The following is a 19,408-nucleotide window of genomic DNA, read 5'->3' on the forward strand; positions in this document are numbered from 1 at the left end:
ACTCTGCACTTTTTTATCTTTTTGATGTTTTTATTTATGTAAAAACATTTAAAATTCACAAGGCATGAATCTTTTTTTTTCTAACATGTAGAATTTCTAACATAAATATGAAGCATTGTTACACCTGTGATCTCATTAAACAAACCTACAAATGAATAAACAAAGAAATCTACTCAGTAAGGATGTCAAGAATAAAGCTATACTTCTACTCTAAGTATCTTCTATTGATTATATACCTCTCTACCGTTTATCATATGGCATCCCCTGCTTTTTACCTTTTTGTTGTTTCTATTTATGTATTATTGTACTGTTTTGAAAAGTTGTTGTTTTTGATAGGTTCATATTTTAGTCTTTCTACTCAACGATATGAGTAGTTGACACACCACAGTTAGTGTTATAATATTCTGTGTTTTTCTATGTTCCTCTGTTGCCAGTGAGTTTTGTACCTTCAGATTATTTGTTTCTCATTGACATGCTTTTATTTCAGATTGAAGAGTTCTCTTTAGTATTTCTAGTAGGACAGGCCTCAGCATTTGTTTGTCTGGAAAAGTTTTTATTTCTCCTTCATGTTTGAAGGATATTTTCATTGGATATACTATTCTAGGATAAAAGATTTTTCCTTCAGCACTTGAAATATGTCATGCCACTCTTTTCTGGTCTGTAAGGTTTCCACTGAGAAGTCTGCTGCCAAATGTATTGGAATTTCTTTGTATGTTATTTGTTTCTTTTCTATAGCTGCTTTTAGGATCTTTTCTTTATTCTTGACCTTTGGAATTTGATTATTAAATGTCTTCAGGTTGTCTTTTTTGGGTTAAATCTGCTTGGTGTTATATAACCTTCTTATACTTGAATGTTGATATCTTTCTCTAGGTTTAGGAATTTCTCTGTTATTATCCCTTTGAATAATCTTTCCACCCTGATGTCTCTCTCCACTTCCTCTTTAAGGCCAGTAACTCTTAGATTTGCCCTTTTGAGGCTATTTTCTAGATCTTGCAGGCATGCTTCTTTCTTATTATTCTTGTTTTTTTGGTCTCTGTGTATTTTCAACTAGCCTTTCTTCAAGCTCACTACTAATTCTTCTGCCCTATCAATTTTGCTGTTTAGAGATTCTGACCCATTCTTAAGTATGCCAGTTGTATTTTCAGCTACAGAATTTCTGCTCAATTTTTGAAAAGTATTTCAGTAAGCTAATTTTAAATTTATCTAATGGGATTTAGATACATTTATCTTTTTTAAATTGACCTAGTGGGATTCTGAATTCCTTCTCTGTATTACCTTGAATTTCATTGAGCTTCCTCAAAGCAGCTGTTTTGAATTCTCTGAAAGGTTACACATCTCTGTCTCTCTGGAAATTTTCACTATTTTTTTATTTAGTTCGTTTGGTGAGGTCATGGTTTCTTGGGTGGTCTTGTTGCTTGTAGATGTTCATGAGCGTCTGCGCATTGAAGAGTTAGATATTTATTGTAGCCTTCACAGTCTGGACTTGCATACCTATCCTTCTTGTGAAGGCTCTTCAAGTAATTTAAGAGATTTGGGTGTTGTGATCTAATTCTTTGGTCACAGCAGCCGTATTTGCATTAGGGGGCACTCCAAGCCCAGTAATGCTGTGGCTCTTGTAGACTAGTAAAAGTACTGCTTTGGTTTTTCTCAGGTAAGATCTGGGACAATTCCCTGAATTAACAGGTAGAGACTCTTGTTTACTTCCCTTATTTTCTCCCAAACAAGTAAGAGTCTCCTTCTCTGTAATGAGCTGCATGGAGCTGGGGAAGAGGTGATACAAGCACCCTTGTGTCCACTACCGCTAAGACTGCCCTGGGTCAGACCCAAAGCCAACACTGCACTGGGTAAATATGCAAGTCTTAATCTAGATACCATACCATAATTCACAAAGTAATTCACACATTAAAGTTCCATGGGACTTTTGTTTCATTTCCCCTCTAATCTATTATTTTGTTTTTCCAAATTTATGTTCTAGAGCTATAAACTATTGTCCTTGACAAGATGTATAGTCATTTTATAATACACATGCACATATATGTTCATACCCATACATATTCTTTAGATGTAATTTTTTAATATCCACTGTAATTGAATTAAAATGTATAAAAAGAGGCTGGGCATGGTGGCTCACGCCTGTAATCCCAGCACTTTGGGAGGCCGAGGCGGGTGGATCACGAGGTCAGGAGATCGAGAACATCCTGGTCAACATGGTGAAACTCCGTCTCTACTAAAAATACAAAAAATTAGCTGGGCATGGTGGCACACACCTGTAATCCCAGCTACTCAGGAGGCTGAGGCAGGAGAATTGCTTGAACCCAGGAGGTGGAGGTTGTGGTGAGCCGAGATCGCGCCATTGCACTCCAGCCCGGGTAACAAGAGTGAAACTCTGACTCAAAAAAAAAAAAAAAACAAAGATGTATAAAAAGAGTTCTCACTTGGAGCTTTGTTTGGATATTTTTAAATTTTGTATTTTGTAATTATTGGCCCATCAGTATGTTCTGCCCTCTTGTTTTGTGTGTGTGGTTTTCAGTTTTGTTTGGTTTTGTTTCCTGAGCCCAGTACCCTTATTTGTTCCCAAACAAGCACGGCACCTAGTAACACTGTCTTGGAAAGCACAATGTGGTCCTCTCCTCCACTAACACTTCCAAATCCTATGGCCCAGTCTCTTGAGACCTACTATATGATAAGGAAGATAGATGCTAATAATAGCTATCTTTTCTGATAAGAAAGCCTTTGCTAGAGCAGTAATCCAAAGCTAAGAAGAATAATGTTCCATGTGTCATATATTTCTTATATGTGGCATAATGCCACAAATTCAAGGAACCTGCAGAAACACTAGAAGTTATTTCTGGTACCCTGTAAATCATTTTCTTTGACCGTAACATATGCTAAGAAACATAGAAATGCAAGAAACCACTTCTGTTTGCTCAGTTGTTGTCTGGCAAATATAAGGAAAACATAAGACAACATTCATAAAAACATCTTTGTTCCAAAAATAAAGAAATAATATATGAATTGTATATATTTGGCTTTAGAAAAAAGTCTAGATTGAGTAATTTTTTTTTAATCCCATGGGACTCTAGTAGATTCTGTTAGACTTTATTAGACTCTGGTAGATTCTTCTATGTGAGTTTGAAAATTTGATTTTAAATAGATATAGGAGTTGTATAGATAATAATCAGATTTCATTCAAGATATTTAACTTTAAAGCATATTCTTGGTCTATGAAATGATGCAGTCTAATTCCACAAAGAAGAATTTTTTGGCAGTGCAGTGACTCATGCCTGTAATCCCAACACTTTGGGAGGCTGAAGCAGGCAGATCATCTGAGGTCAGGAGTTCAAGACCAGGCTGGCCAACATGGTGAAACCCTGTCTCTACAAAAAATACAAAAGTTAGCCAGGTGTGGTGGTGGGCGCCTGTAATCCCAGCTACTCAGGAGGCTGAGGCAGGAGAATCGCTTGAACCCAGGAGGCGGAGGTTGCAGTGAGCAGAGATCATGCCACTGTGCTCCAGCCTAGGTGACAGAGTGAGGCTCTGTCTCAAAAAAAATAAAAAAGAATTTATTAAATTAAATTCACTCCATAATCCTGTTTTCAAGGAAAAGCAGAATATATATTATTTTTCAAAATGTGAGACTAATGTATTTTTTACTTTATAGCCTGAGATGATATTAATATTCTTAATATATGCTCTTTTATACATGTTGAAACACAACATTTTGTAGATTTTATGGCAAAAAAAGTTATAGTCCAAGAACATTTTCATATGCTTTAGCTTTCAGTGTTAGTTTTGGAGACATAACATGAATTTTTATTTAGTGTAATTATTTTAATACTGCAGGATATTAATCATTTTCTAATCTAAAAACTTGATACACTGATTGTAGAGTTGGATGATTAGCAAGAATAAATTAAAGCTTTCTATTTTTTATTTTCACAAAATGTTGACTATTAATAGTCCTTTGATAATAAGAATGGCTGAAAAATCTAAAATCATGCTTAAAATTATAGGCCAATGAGTGTACCTTCTGATAATTTGTCATGAATCTTTTTACATTGTTGGAAATATTATGTATTCTTGTGGTAAAGTCAGAGAAAAAGCTCAAATAAAAATGAGTTGGAAGGAAGTGTTTTGCTGCCTACAATATTTACATACAGAAATAATCAGATTCAATTGAAAAGTACAAATTAAACAATAGAAAAATATAAGGTGATTATGTGTACATTATATTGCTGGGTTAGAATTACGGAGTTTATTTTGGAAAATTGTGAAAGGAAAGAAGGTGTTGTTGCTTAAATATTATAAGCCTAGGAAAATGAGTGAGGAACAATTAGTCAAGAGGTGAGTAGGCTAAGAAGAAAGAACCAACTATGAAGGTTTCAGAGGAAGCCAGGCATAGTGGCTCATGCCTATAATCCCAACACTTTGGTAGCCAAGGTGGGTGGATTATTTGAGCCCAGGACTTTGAGGACAGCTTAGGCAACATGGTGAAATCCCAAATCTACAAAAATATGAAAATTAGGCAGGCATGGTTGTGCATGCCTTTGATCCCAGCTACTCAAGAGGCTAAGGTGGGAAGATCACTTGAGCTTAGAAGGCGGAGGTTACAGTGAGCCATGATTGTGTCACAGCACTCCAGCCTATGCAACAACAGGGCAAGACCCTGTCTCAAAAAAAAAAAAAAAAAAAAAGTTTGAGAGGAATTAACTTTTAAAGAATTGATAAACAGAGGAATTATAGTTATAAAAAGAAGTAGAAAGGACCTTAACAATGATCTCTAACCTCCTCATTTGCTAGGTTAGGAAAATGAGGCCCAATGAATAAAAGCAACTTTTTTGTTAAACCATTAGCAATGTAGTTTTGAATCTAGAAGTTGTGATGATGACACACCCATTAAACAAATATACAGGTGAGTTCCTTCTATACCTTGTTAATAAAATCCCTCACAGCATGAGTTTAATGTTCTAAATCACAAGTCATCAAACTATGACTCATGCGCCAAATCTGCTTCATTGCCTGATTTTTTTATATAAAGCTCATAAGCTGAGAACAGTTTTTATATTTTTAAATGGTTGAAGCCAATCAAAATAAGAATATTTCATGACATGTGAAAGTTTTATGAAATTCAAATTTCAGTATATATAAAGTTTTATTGCTGCATAGTGACTCTCATTTGTTTTCATATTACTTATGGCTGCTTAGGCATTACAGTAGCAGAGCTGGGTAGCTGCAGCAAAGACCATATGGAGTACAAAGCTTAAAATATTTACTGTCTGCCTTTTATGGAAAAATTTACCAACTCTTGTTTTAAACAAATTAATGAATGAATCAAACTCAGAAAGATTAAATTAGTTCTTATGTACTGAGAATAATACCTGGCACATTGTACATATATATTTTTAAATTACCTTAGTTATCATCTCCTCAAAATGAGATACTTTGATATTTTCACTAGAGTTCTTAGTCATTTCTTTCTCCATCTTAAAATAACTTTTTGTATCAATTTTTAACTTTGTTTTTAATTTTTCTCTTGCCTTAGTTCCTCCAATTTTGTCTAAAAGTAAGTAATATAGCAGTAATCCTTATCTTAGTAACTATTCTCTCCATTTGATACCTTCATGAGTTTGCCATCTCATTACTTCTCTTCAACATTAAATCTCTTCAGAAAGTTCACCACCATCATAGCTTCCACGTCTATTCATAAAATTCCTTGGTTAACTGCTTGGAAACTGACTTATAACTGTAATTCAGTAGCTGTAATAGTCGGTCAGTTATGCTCTCTAAATCTCCAAATCTATAGCTTGGATTTTTTAAAAAAATGTTTATGCTAATTAGCCTCTTTGCTAGAGGTTAAGTTTGATAAGCAAACTTGACCATCCCAACTTTCAGGAACTTTATTCTTCTCTTATCTTCTATGGAATCTAATTCGATTATATTTTTTGTATTTCTGATAACATCTCTCTCTATTCCTCTGTTCTTTTTTCCTTAACCTTTATATATTGATATTCCTTGATATGTCTTCTTAACCTTTTTCATTCCTCTCTCTTTACAGTCTTGACTTACTACCTACTTCAGCCATTCTCCTAACTTTGTCCCCTTTCTTGTTCAGATGTTTATTGACTTTATTATTTTAGCTCTGACTATTCTCTTGAGCACTCAACCTAAGTGTACAGCTTCCTTTGAGCCTCTCCATCAGGAAATTTTGTTGGTTCCAGTGTTGATTATTTCCTAAAACCAGCACTCCTTGGGCAAACCTTTTGCTCTCTAAAGGCCTCAATTTCATCTTCTATAAAAGTTATTGTAGGGATTACATGAGTTAATTCATATAAAGTACTTAAAGTAGTATCTGGCATATGATAAGTGCTTACTAATTTGAGTTGTTTTTATATCTTATTCCCATATCCTAAACTGTGTAGATGGTTTCTTTCAAATAACTTTTACATTAATCTTTGATTTCTATTCATAATAGCCATACACTAGCCTAAGTTCTTATTTCTTCCCCCAGTATATTGCTCTAAACTCCCCCAGTTGATTTTTCTGTAGCCAGTCTCTCCTACTCCAATTTATGTTTGTTAGTCAGGACAGGCTACATTGTGCTACTGTGATAAGCAAACTTGAATTCTTAGTGGCATAACCAACAAAAGCTTATATCTGATTCATCCAACATGAATAGTGCAAGTGGGCAAGGATCTTCTGCTGACTACAGTTACTCAGGGGCTCTGGTCTGATAGAAGTGTTTTGCAGTCCCAATCGCAGAGGAAAAGGGAGGTTGGAATTGAACCCCTCCAATTAAATGCTTCTACCCAGACATGACATGATGCATTTCCACTGACATTTCATTAGTGAAAACAAGTCAAAAGGCCATTTCCGTCTTCAAGGGGGTAAGTATAATCCAACCTACAAGGAGAACAGCAGAGTGTAAATGACTATCCACTTTTTACATAATGTTCCTTTTTTTTTTTCTTTTTTTTTAAGATGAAGTTTTACTCTATCACTCAGACTGGAGTGCAATGGCTCGATCTCCGCTCACTGCAACCTCCACCTCCCGGATTCAAGTGATTCTCCTGCCTCAGCCTCCCAAGTAGCTGGGATTACAGGGGTGCACCACCACACCCAGATAATTTTGTATTTTTAGTAGAGACAAGGTTTCACCATGTTGGTCAGGCTGGTCTTAAACTCCTGATCTCCAGTGATCCACCTGCCTCAGCCCCACAACGTGCTGGGATTACAGGTGTGAGCCACTGCGCCCAGCCATAATGTTCCTTATTTACAGTTTTTATGTTATTGTCCAACTCCATCGCTTTAATGCCACCTTTTATCTGTAAGCTCCCATATAATGTGGGTCTAATTGATTTTCTGGATTTGTCTTTACTATTCTTAGCCTGTAACACTTTGCAATTTGGCCAAACTGCATTACTCATCTTAAAACCATGATGTGCATTCTAACCACTGTATTCTCATTTATAATATTCTCTTTTCTATAATGTTTTCCTTTCTCTCTACAAGTCATAATTTTTACACACCATTCAAGATCCAGGTTTATAAAGCTTTTCTCATCTCTGATTCTCAATAGCATCCTTCCCTCCAGTGAAATTTTGTAACACTGGGTTTATGTTCCTTTTCTCTGTACTTACAACTTTTTTTTGTGAATTTTTATAAACATTTTCACTCATATTTGTACCCCTAAACCATATGCCCCTTAGATAATAACTATATCTCATGTCTTATTCATTGTTCTTATTGACCACAGGGCCAAAGCTATCATTTGCCTAAATGGAGGCTTTCCACAAATTAGAAAAAGTGGTACCTCTAGGTAGATAATTAGAAATTGATACTTGCTTTGAACAGAACAATTAGAGAAAATTCCCTTTTTATGTGAAGAAAAAAATGTATTCTTTCTTTTTGTCAGTTTCAGCCCCTATATGCCAGAGTATGGAAGGCAGGTACCATTTCAGCCCTCACTTGCTTCCTTGGGACCAAACACCAAGTAGATGCAAGATAGATGTTTGCCAAAGGAATCAATCAATTTGTGGCAAGATGTTTACTATGGTTTAAATTAGCTGAGTCCAGAAATGTTTGAACTAAAAATTCAAAAGGAAAAAGAAACAAAATGGAAATCAGGTCATCTCTCTTAGGACGATTTTTTAAAAGTAGCTGAAATCATCAGAGAAGAGATACAGTTTTTGTAAGATACATGTTATAATGAAGACATTTTAAAATCATAATTTCTGTATACATTTTTATCTTAAACCGAGAGAGAAAGCAAGGGACACCTATTATTGAAACATGTACATTTTAAATGTAGGTTTTGTGTTTGTTTTTTGGGAAGACAAAACACAGCTAGAGAGAGTGCAGGGATATATATCTAGCATAATAAAAGATACTGAAAATTATCATTTGATGATACACAAATGATTAAGATCCATGAGCATGGTGTGATAAACAAGAAAAAGAAACACATACTTATGATATATAAAGTATTACATTTAAAATTTTTCTTTAAAGTAACTTCCTTTAAACTCATGGTGGAGGGAGAGATCTATTATTCAATAATTTGGTAGAGAACTTATAAATTCAAGAGATAGTAAAGGTTTAATATATAGACAGACTTAGAATTTAAATAAATTTTTGTATGTTCAATTAATAAAGAAATATTACTAATTTCCTTAATGATTTAGCCTTCATAAATTTCTCACTTTTAAGGAAGATAGCTATGATCTCTCCAAAATGCCCTTTGATATTATATTTGGAGACATAATACTGAACTGAATTCCAACTCTCCTGATACAATAGCCCATGCAATCCTTGTTCTCATAGTCTTAGGACAGCTCTGATGTAATATCTGAATAGGCAGTTAAATAAGAGTAAGTCATGCAGCCCATGCATTTGTCCCCACACATGTAGGCCTTATCCTATCTACAATGCTCACCTTCACTTCATTCCATTTATATTTAGTTTTGTAAATTTCCTCTAAAAATCATTCTCATTCCTGCCTCAGGATATTTGCAGTTGCTCCTCTCTAAGCTTAGAACACTCTTCTTCCATGTGACTGGCTTCATCATTCAGGGCTCAGCTCGATTGTCTCCTCTTCAGAGAAGACTTCCTTGACAACCTTATTTAATGTTGTCCCCAAACTTTTCAGTCCCTTGTTATCATTTTATTCCATCTTGTTTTCTTCATATCACATATCACCATCTAAAATTATCAATTATTTACTTGTTTACTGCCTTTCATTATGACAATATGAATGAAAGCTCCATGAAACGGGAGCATTTTCTGTCCTTTCCATGCTATACCTCTTAATTTTGAGAACAGCACCTGCTATATAGCCTACTATTTTATTTTTATTTTTATTTATTTCAAAGTAAATATCTTTTACATGAATGTCCAAATCCCAGGAATGGACATGTTAAAAGGGAGCAAACTTTAAGAAACAAATCTTTTTTAAAAAAGAGAAATCTTGGCCGGGCGCGGTGGCTCAAGCCTGTAATCCCAGCACTTTGGGAGGCCGAGGCGGGTGAATCACGAGGTCAAGAGATCGAGACCATCCTGGTCAACATGGTGAAACACCATCTCTACTAATACAAAAAATTAGCTGGGCATGGTGGCGCGTGCCTGTAATCCCAGCTACTCAGGAGGCTGAGGCAGAAGAATTGCCTGAACCCAGGAGGCGGAGGTTGCGGTGAGCCGAGATCGCGCCATTGCACTCCAGCCTGGGTAACAAGAGCGAAACTCCGTCTCAAAAAAAAAAAAAAGAGAAATCTTTAATATATTGAAATTTTTGGCGTTAACAAACTCTTGGGAAATGAATTTTGGAAATTACAGGCCTCCTGGATGCTCCTTAAATTATCTCAAGTAAGCAGTGAGCTACCTTGTGACCACCGTACTGCTTCCTGCCATGAAACCTAAGACTTAAGAACCTTAAACATAGATTAATTACTAATGGCCTTAATCAAGGCAGATGTTTTTGATTAAATATACTTTGTTAATTAGCCAAATATTTCTCCCTAACCCTGGACATTTTGTTGCATAGACACACACACACACACACACACACACACACACACACACACACCCTCTAATACATTTAGATACTATACTAATACATTGTAGCATATTAACATAATGTATTTATATATAGTACTTGCAATAATGTTAAAAATACTAAACTTTAAATTTCTGTCATCTCCAGAAGTCAAAGAATTAGTATGAAAAACTCAGTTTTTACATACTCTTCAAAGAGAGATTTTCATTTACCTTAACTAGGGTTTCTTGACATTAGAGTTGACCACTGGGATTTCAGTTGCAAACCAAAACTAAGTTCTTATGCAATCATATTTGCATTTTACATGCTGACATTTGCCAGTAAATTAATCAAAGATATGATGTCATATCACTTTTGTATTCCCATATTTGTCATAATAGGTGTTCAATAAATCTTTGTTGAATAAATGACTACTATTTTACTAGCCTAAAGTCATAGATGGTGATTTGAGTTAAAGTGAAATAAAGTTTATGAAATAGCAAATTAGGATAATAATTTCAACTACCACATTTTAGGAAAGGAATGGTATTTAACGTAGAGAAGTTTTTAATAAGAGGAGAACTTTAGAGAGAAACCAGATGTTTTTGTTGTTGCTGCTGTTTTTTTCCTGGCAAATAGCATGCAAGAAATGGCACTTTGCAGTCCAGACATTTACCCAATGACTGCCAACTGGTGCAATGAAGTATGAGTTATAACAGTAAAAGGCATTCAGTTAATTTGTGGTCCCTGGCTCAGGGAGCACAACAGTGGGAAGAAAAAGGAAATAAGCTTTTCAAGATACCACATTTAGAAGCTTGGCCCGTCCTCCTGGGTTTGTTTCTAGTCTAGCAGGAATGCTATTGTCTTCAAACTCTTGAACACTACAAGTCCTCTCTATCACCACCTCCTCGCCAAAGATGTTACAAATAGTTTCACTCCTGCAACTATCTCTGTGTACTTCCTATCCTTCACTGTCTTTTTTGTCCCTGTGCCACAGTCCCAATACTCTATTGTATTAGCTGCTGAGCCTCCATAGAATCACCCCAGTCTTTCATTCCCTGGTAAATTATTTCCAAACTACCTTCTCAGCTCTAATGTGATGAAATATTTGTTTTGACATGACTATACATTCTTAAAACTCAGAATTTGTCTTTGTCTCAAGTTTGCTATTACCTTCAGAGCCAAACCGCTTACCTCTATTCATTCGAACCTATCAGTGAAAACTTTTGGCCCTGTAGCCCATCAATGTCATTTAATTTAATCACATCTTCCAATTATTTCTAATATGCTATTTATGTATTTGGGGAATTCTTGTAAGTGTTTCACTTGCTTTTTAGTTATTTGTCACTTTTTTCCTAATGATTGACAATACTAGTTTTGCCCTTTAACCATTCAGGATACAACTTTTCAACAACTATAATTTTGCCATAAATCAATCTCTTGTATTGGAAATTTTACATATTTCACTTTGATAATATTAAATATATACAGTTTTATTTTTCTAAAGCCAAAAAATTAGAAATATGCATAAAACAATATTTAGAAATGTAGAGGCAGTGTCAATTTCTGGAACAGAACATCCTAGATCAACAGTAAATATATAGTAATCTGTTAGGATTAGCTAGAAATCCATATTGTACCTTTAACCCATGACATGAACTAATGTGGGTTGAATAATTTGACTTACGTAAAAGAAGAAGCAATATTGGTCCTTGCTTGCTCTTTTCATTTGTCTAATTTTTTTTAATTACCAATATTTTTTATGTTTATTCTGGAAAAAACAAAATAGAAAAAGACAAACTTTTTTTTTAACACATAGCTATCAACCAGAAAAAATTAAAATGACTTTCAGCACACTGATCACAATATATCCTTTCATATTTTTGGCTACATACATTTATATTTTTCTCCTAAAAACATAATTTTTCTGAACACATAATTTTATTTTTCTTCATATTCTCTTCATTGTCCTTTTGTGCAGATAACTGCTATATCATCTCATGGATCTAGTCTTCTCAAATTACTTAGTTTAGCACAAAATATTTCTTTCATTTTATACAACTATTTTTAGATTTCTGTCACTGGAAAACCTCTGGGATTTGAATTTGCCCATGTCCCCTAGTAGTAAGGTAAATTCATATTTGATACATATGTCACCCAAAGCTGAGTTACAAATATCTGCTTCTGCCTCCCCACCCCCAGCCCCACCAAGAATATATTTTATGTCCATAAACATTTATATATAACAGCATTTTCAAGTACCTTCTCTTTTATTGATAAACATAATTTATTTAAACACCCACTATTGTTGGACATTTGTGGGTTTTTCCTTGTGTTTTTATTTTGTTTTGTTTTTGCTATTATAATCAGTTGTGCAATAAATATCATTATAGCTAAATCTGTACACATTGCTAAGTTTTTCCTTATGATAAATTCTAAGGTAGAATTGCTAGGTTAAAGAGTAGGCTTATTTTTTTTTTAAGCTTTTGACATATATTGCCAAGTTGCTCTTTAGAAACCTGTCACTGAGACCCCTACTAAAAGTATTGGAATATACTATATTTCTAAACCCTTATACAATTTCTCTTTTAAAGTAATTGCTAATGTAATGAGTCTTTTCCTAACTACATTGAGCATTTAAAAATATTGGCCATAACTACAAATTCTTTACAACAAAGTATTTCATAAATCAAGAGTCTCAAAACTTTAAAAATTTTGGTAGCTTGTTTCCTTGCAACATTTTTTGCTTATAGTTTTAGATGATGTCCAGTAAAGAAAGAAAAGAAACCCTAGCTGCAATCTTTCATCAAAACACACCACTCTAGCACTACTATTCATAAACTCGTCGCTGGTGATCTCTAAGATTCAAGGAAATAAAAAGAGTACCCATCTTATAAAACTCTTAATAACCCCTTTTGGGCCTGGTTTGGTGGCTCACACCTGTTATCCCGGCACTTTGGGAGGCCCAGAAGAGAGGATCACTTGAGTCCAGGAGTTGAGACCAGCCTGGGCAACACAATGAGACTCTGTCTCTCCACACACACACAAAAAATGTAGCCAGGTGTGCTGGCATGCGGTGTGGTCCTAGCTACTTAGGAAGCTAAAGTGGGAAAATCACTTGAGCCCAGGGGTTCGAGGTAACAGTGAGCTATAATTATGCCACTGTGCCCTAGCCTGGGTGACAGAACAAGACACTGTCTCTAAAAACCAAATGAATAAAAATAAATAACTCCTTTTGTAAATAATGCATTATTAAAGCTGTTAGGTTGAAGAGAAGTGCACTTGTTTCAAACCGAAAATATTATTTATCTACAAAATGATGTATCACTTCTAGTTAGTATTTTATTATAGTATCTTATTTGATTTTGGTCAAGTTCTTTATGGCCTTGATGTTCAAACATAAAAATTAAAATGCAAAAATCACAAGATACAATTTTGTGAGAGTATCTTCGACTTCCTTGGTAATTAGTAGATTCGGTGGTTCTTTAGAAAAGTATATGTTTTGAATGAAATTTTTTTTTCTTTTTTCTGAGACAGGATCTCACTCTGTCTTCCAGGCTGGAAAGCACTGGCACGATCTCGGCTCACTTCAACCCCAACCTTTTGGGCTCAGGTGATCCTCCCACCTGTGCCTCCCAAGTAGCTGGGACTACAGGCATTTTTTTTAGAGGTGTGGGTTTCACATGTTGCCCAGGCTGGTATCAAACTCCTGGTCTTAAGCAGTCATCTTGCCTCAGCCTCCCTAAGTGCTAGGATTCAGGCGTAAGCTATTCTGCCTGCCCAAAAATTGCTATATAACAGAAACACTAGGTTATTCTGACTATGGAACATATGTTGTATTTAAAGCCTTAGTTTCTATTAAACTTTGGCCCTTTTAAGCTATAACAAGCCTTTTCTTTTTACTTTTTATCAAAATCAAATAAGCTTGAAAATTATAAGTTCAGGATATTATAGAAACATATGCTGTTTCTCTCTCTCTCTCTCTCTCTCTCTGTAGCCTCTCTCTCCCTCTCACCTTTTCTCTCTCTCTCTGTCTCTCTCTCTCACACACACTCACAACTCTCTCTCTCTCTCTCTCTCACACACACACACACACACACTTTCTCTCTCTCTCTCTCTCTCTGTTTTGTTTCTGCCTATGTATGCCTCATTTTTTCTTAAAATGGATGTGAGGAATATAATAGTATACTTCACTATATATATATTTTTAAATTTCACACTGGGTCTTTTCCTTCTTAAATACTTGGAGAAGATAGTTCATAGGTTAATAAAATTGATACATGGTCCTAGCCTTTAACCAGATTTTACTCTAGGATAGAAAACACATTCTTTTTTTCCTGAAAGACTAAGATATTGAATTAGATATAAGAATTCACCTCAATCAGTTAGTTTTCTAATTCTCATCCTTTAAATAATGTTTATAGATATTTGTTTCTTCATTTTTATTCTTTTTTATTATTTTATCTGTTAAACATTCATTATCAGAACCAAAATAAAGCAGCAACCATGACTTTCTAATACTGAAACAAAACTTGACATGTAAATAAGTCTTTTCATTCCTGCAAAACAGACTGCTTGCCTCATATTCCGCCTAGGTTTATGGTGCCTAGCTGGATAGCCTGATTCCAGATTCTTCACTTTCTAATCTACTTCCTACCATACCCCAGAAATCATGGAAAAATCCAGAGTAATTTCTTTAATTACTCCCAGTTGCAGTATTAGTCTTGTAGTAGACAATTAATCAGCTCACATGCCTCAGTGATTCATTGATTGCTTTCTGGTACACTGTCTGGAAAACTGATAATGATTTTTCTTTCTTTCAAAAGAATGCAAGAAGGAAATCTTTCTTCTTTATTTTTGTAATATAGATTTGTATCAGTAATGATTAAATTAAGTAAAGTGAAATAAAGTATTTTTAATTCAAAGCTAATGAAAATAGCAAGCCTTTTTGAGAAAATTTAACCATTATTAGACAAACCTTATGAAAAAACTTACAGGGCCACTCTTGCAATGGATACTATATTATTGGCCTTTATTTATTTATTTTATTTTATTTTTTTGGTAAAATTTTCCCACTTGTCAAATTTCTTTTTGAAGGCAACAATAAAGTAAATAAGAATGTTTTTATAAACTTCTCCCTTATGTTGTATGGCTCCCTAAAAGCATATTTCCACTTACAGGATGGCATAGTCTCTTAAATGAACCCACTGATTTTTCATGAATTTTTTTTCCTGTGATCATATGAATTTGTACCTTGTCTTTGACAGCAGAAATAAAATCGTAAGTCTGATTTTGCGTATTTGCTCTAAGGTTGGCCCAGAGTAGCAAAGCACAATCAAGACCATGGTATTTGAAAGTTTTCAAATCCTAAAAATGTGTTCCATAGATAATATAATTTAATTATACTCCAAATGTTTCATCTAAAATGCATTTTCTGTCTTTTCCTTTTTACTCTTGTCCTTACTTTTAATGATCCATCGGCTGACAGTGTCTTTACATCCAAAATGCAAAGCAGACAAATGGGCATATCAGGGAAGAACATGACAAAAAGCACCAGCATCAGTGGAGACATGTGCTCGCTGGAGAAGAATGATGGCAGCCAGTCTGACACTGCAGTGGGCGCCTTGGGCACCAGCAGCAAAAAGCGGCGCTCTAGCATTGGGGCCAAAATGGTAGCTATTGTTGGTCTCTCACGGAAAAGTCGCAGCGCTTCTCAGCTCAGCCAAACGGGTAGGAATTTTAATGTTACTTTTAACTTCGTGTTTGAATTGTTATTACAAGATATTTTTCTTTTCTCTTACTCATTTTATTGCAGTAATATGTGGATGGTGACATGTTCCAGAGGGAAAGGGCATTTTAAACTAGTTAACCTTTCTGAAATCAACAATGATGTTTTTTCCAGTGATCAATGAGCCTGCTTCAAAGTGAACCTTGACTACTCTTCTTAAAATATAGATAATGTCTTTCCTCCTCAGGGAGGAGTTACACTGTGACACCCAATTGCCAGTTGCTGATCCTTTGTAAAGATACTCTGAAATGTGGGATATTTGCTTTTCTTTAGGTTCCTCAAGCTGGAACCAGCTACATTCATTTCCGTTCCCAGCAAGTTACTGTGAAGATGACTCTTCATATTTTGTGTGAATAATACAGTTCTCATATTGCTGACAACACAACTTCCTTTTCAGTTTGTAAGCCACATTTACCAGTAGTTATCAGTTTTCTCACTGCAATTTTTATTTCCGTGTTAAAACTTCAAACAGCAATATTCTCCAGCAGCAGGAATGGAGGAATTTTCTGCTGACAGTGAAGATATTCCAAGCTTTGCTACTTTAAAATTCAGTTGCTAAATCACATCTGCAAAAATAAATTATATACAACACTCCTACTGAGAAAAGCCACTGTTAGCAATTAAGAAATTTGTGAATCAAAGCAATGTCTTTTTTCAAATGGGTGTTGATAATTAAACATTAAATCCTTGGTATCTTGGAAATAATAGCGTATCTTCTACTTAACAAACAAAAGCATGTAATATGGTGTTTCTTTTATAGCAAAATAAATTATAGGCAACTGGATTAAATCTAATTTAAGTTTGACTACTAGGGTTTTGTACATAGAATTCAGATATAAATCTACAGCATAAAATAATTTAAGGTTACATTAATTCCTGGACCCGGCTAATCTTGATTTTTATAAATTGTAACTGTCATTCTGGGAATTTAGTCTTATTTAATAATATTATATTGAAATAATTCGCTGATATTTTTTATATTCTGGTTGTAAAGATATTTAATCTGATTTCTGTTATAGAATTTTTCATTTGGTGTTTTAAAATATTATTTTGCATTTTAATATATAAATGAAGTTTAATTCATGGACAGTGGACAGGCAGATCATATTTTAATGATTTTTAAAATTGTTAATATGTATACATAATTAACTAAGCTGTGCTAATATGATATTTGTTGGCCTTTTGAAATTGAGGGGTTTTCTATACTTCTCTAATAGAACTTTATTGCATTTTTTTCTTTAAAACTTACAAACATCTGTAAATCTAAAACTTCTCTAAAAAATAAAATCTAATTTTTTAAAAATTAGGAATCTAAAATGCATTAATAAGACTACAAGTTAGAAAATATATGAAACTAATTAATTCCATTCACTCAGGGATTTTTTAAAATAAATTTTGAGCACTTACCATGTGTCAGATAATTAATTCCATTCACTCAGGGTTTTTTTAAAATAAATATTGAGCACTTACCATGTGTCAGACACATGACAAAAAAAGATGAATAAGAAATCATTTATAACCCAAGTTGCTTACAGTATAATAGAGGACATATACTTAAACAGATTGCTTCAAGGTTATATGTCAGTGATGAATCTAGAATTACGTAGAAGGTACACTGGATGCTCAGAGGAAGGCCACTCGACTCAACCTGAAATTCCAGGAATGAATTCCTGGAGATGATACCTAATCAATGGTATCATCTCAGTGACTTGAGTGGCTGATACCTAGGTAAAAGACAATTAGAAAGGTGTTCTAGATAGAAATCATAAGAAACAAGGCATAGATACATGATATGTGCAGGAATGAGAAGCAGTTACATAATTTTAACATAAAATATTGGACTGAGTAGCTAGAGATGAGGCTAGTAGATAAATAGGGACCAGGTCATAGTGCGTCTCAGATCATAATTATAGATGATAGGAAATTTCAAAAGGTTCTCAGTAGAGGATTGATATGGTCATATTTGTATGTACTTTATGTATAGCTTTTAGGCCTTTCAGGCTGCCATTTGTTTATGTAACAATTTTTGAGTACCTATCATTTGCCAGGGGCTATCCTAAAGAAAACAGAAGATAGAAATCCTTCTTCTCTTGGAGCTTATATTCTAGTGGGGCTATAATAAAGAAGTAAACTTAAGTCCACACCTGGTAAAGAGCATTTAAGGATGAATTAACAGAGAAGTACAATAATTCAGACAAGAGATAAGACCCTGAACTAAGCCAGTTATAATATAGAGAGGGGATAATAGATTAAGGAAATTTTTAAAGAGCAAAATTAGTAGTCAGTTACCTGATTAAGTGACTGATTGGGTATGAGGAGGTGAAGGAGAGAAAATTCTAAAATGACACCCATATTTCTGACTTGCATCACTGGGTGGTTGATAGTGCTATTAATGGATATTGGAAGTATAAGAGGAGTGGTTTGGGCACAGTGACTGATGCCTGTAATCCCAGTACTTTTGGAGGCCAAGGCAGGCAGATGACTTGAGGTCAGGAGTTCAAGACCAGCCGGGGCAACATGGCGAAACCCCATCTCTACAAAAAATACAAAAGAGAGTCCCACATGATGACTCATGCCTGTAGTCCCAGCTACTCTGGAGGCTGAGGCATGAGAATCACTTGAACCCAGGAGGCGGAGGTTACAGTGAGCTGAGATCAGCTGCTGCCCTCAGCCTGGGTGACAGAGTGAGACTCTGTTCCCCCTCCCCACAAAAAAAGAGGAGTGATGGGGAAAGAAGGAAAGAAGAGGGATGAGTCTTTGAATTAGGACATTTTGAATTTGTGATACCTGTAAAAATTTCCAAGTAGAAATATCTAGAACATTTAAATAAACACTTTTGAAGCTAATGTTAGGACCAGGGACATAAATCTGAGGAATCATAAAGTTTAGGTAATACCTAAACTCATGAACATGGCTGAAATTGCCCAAGAAGAATGCTACAGATAAAAGAGCAGATGAGCATTTTAGAATGGAGCAGAGGAAGAACCCAAGAAGAAGATAAAGGAACAATCACAAAGAAAAACCCAAAACACTGAGAGGATCGTATCACAGAAGTTAAGAGTGTAGAATAATTTAAAAATAGAAGGGTCAGTATTTCTCAATGATCAATTTCATGTCTTTACATTTTTGGCATAACTAATCCCATATATCTTTCTTTGACAGCATTTGTATTACAAAATTATAGATCTGTTGACCATACATTTAGATTCTACAACAACACAAATTTGGTTTTCATGTATGAGTAGTTACAGGTTTTTATCTCAAAAACATTGTGATGTTGGCAGATTTAAGAAATGTAGTCTTGTTTCTTGTTAAATCATAAAGTTCCTTCCTATATATTACATAGCAAAGTGATAGTCTCTTTGTCATTGTCTTCATTACTATTCAGTGACATTATAATGGTTAAATTTTTAATCATTCTTAAAACTTGCAGTTATTCATATCTACTCACCTAATAGAGTTGACCTGCTGACAATAGAATTCAGATTATCTCTTATTTTAAAGCCCAAATTTAACTGTAGCATTGCCAACAGAGAGTTTTACAATTACTGGCCTCCAAACTTTCAATGGGTTTCTGAGTTCCATATTTGTGT

General features: G+C 34.6%; 1 protein-coding gene across 50 annotated transcripts in view; it reads left to right on the top strand.

The window, feature by feature from the left end:
* The window catches only part of RIMS2 (regulating synaptic membrane exocytosis 2), a 698,117-nt gene that overhangs the window by 586,799 nt on the left and 91,910 nt on the right, over window positions 1–19,408 (top strand). For 30 of the 50 annotated variants that reach the window (XM_064384488.1, XM_064384526.1, XM_064384490.1 and 27 more), the window contains one exon: window positions 15,516–15,757. The exons of the other annotated variants lie outside the window; for them this stretch is intronic. In XM_064384488.1, coding sequence (XP_064240558.1) covers window positions 15,516–15,757 — 242 coding nt within the window. The remainder of the gene's footprint in view (window positions 1–15,515; window positions 15,758–19,408) is intronic. 50 annotated transcript variants of the gene reach the window in all.

Source organism: Aotus nancymaae, unplaced genomic scaffold (genome assembly GCF_030222135.1).
Source record: "Aotus nancymaae isolate 86718 unplaced genomic scaffold, 86718_ANA_hifiasm-v0.15.2.pri h1tg000036l, whole genome shotgun sequence".
Taxonomy (NCBI): Eukaryota; Metazoa; Chordata; class Mammalia; order Primates; family Aotidae; genus Aotus; species Aotus nancymaae.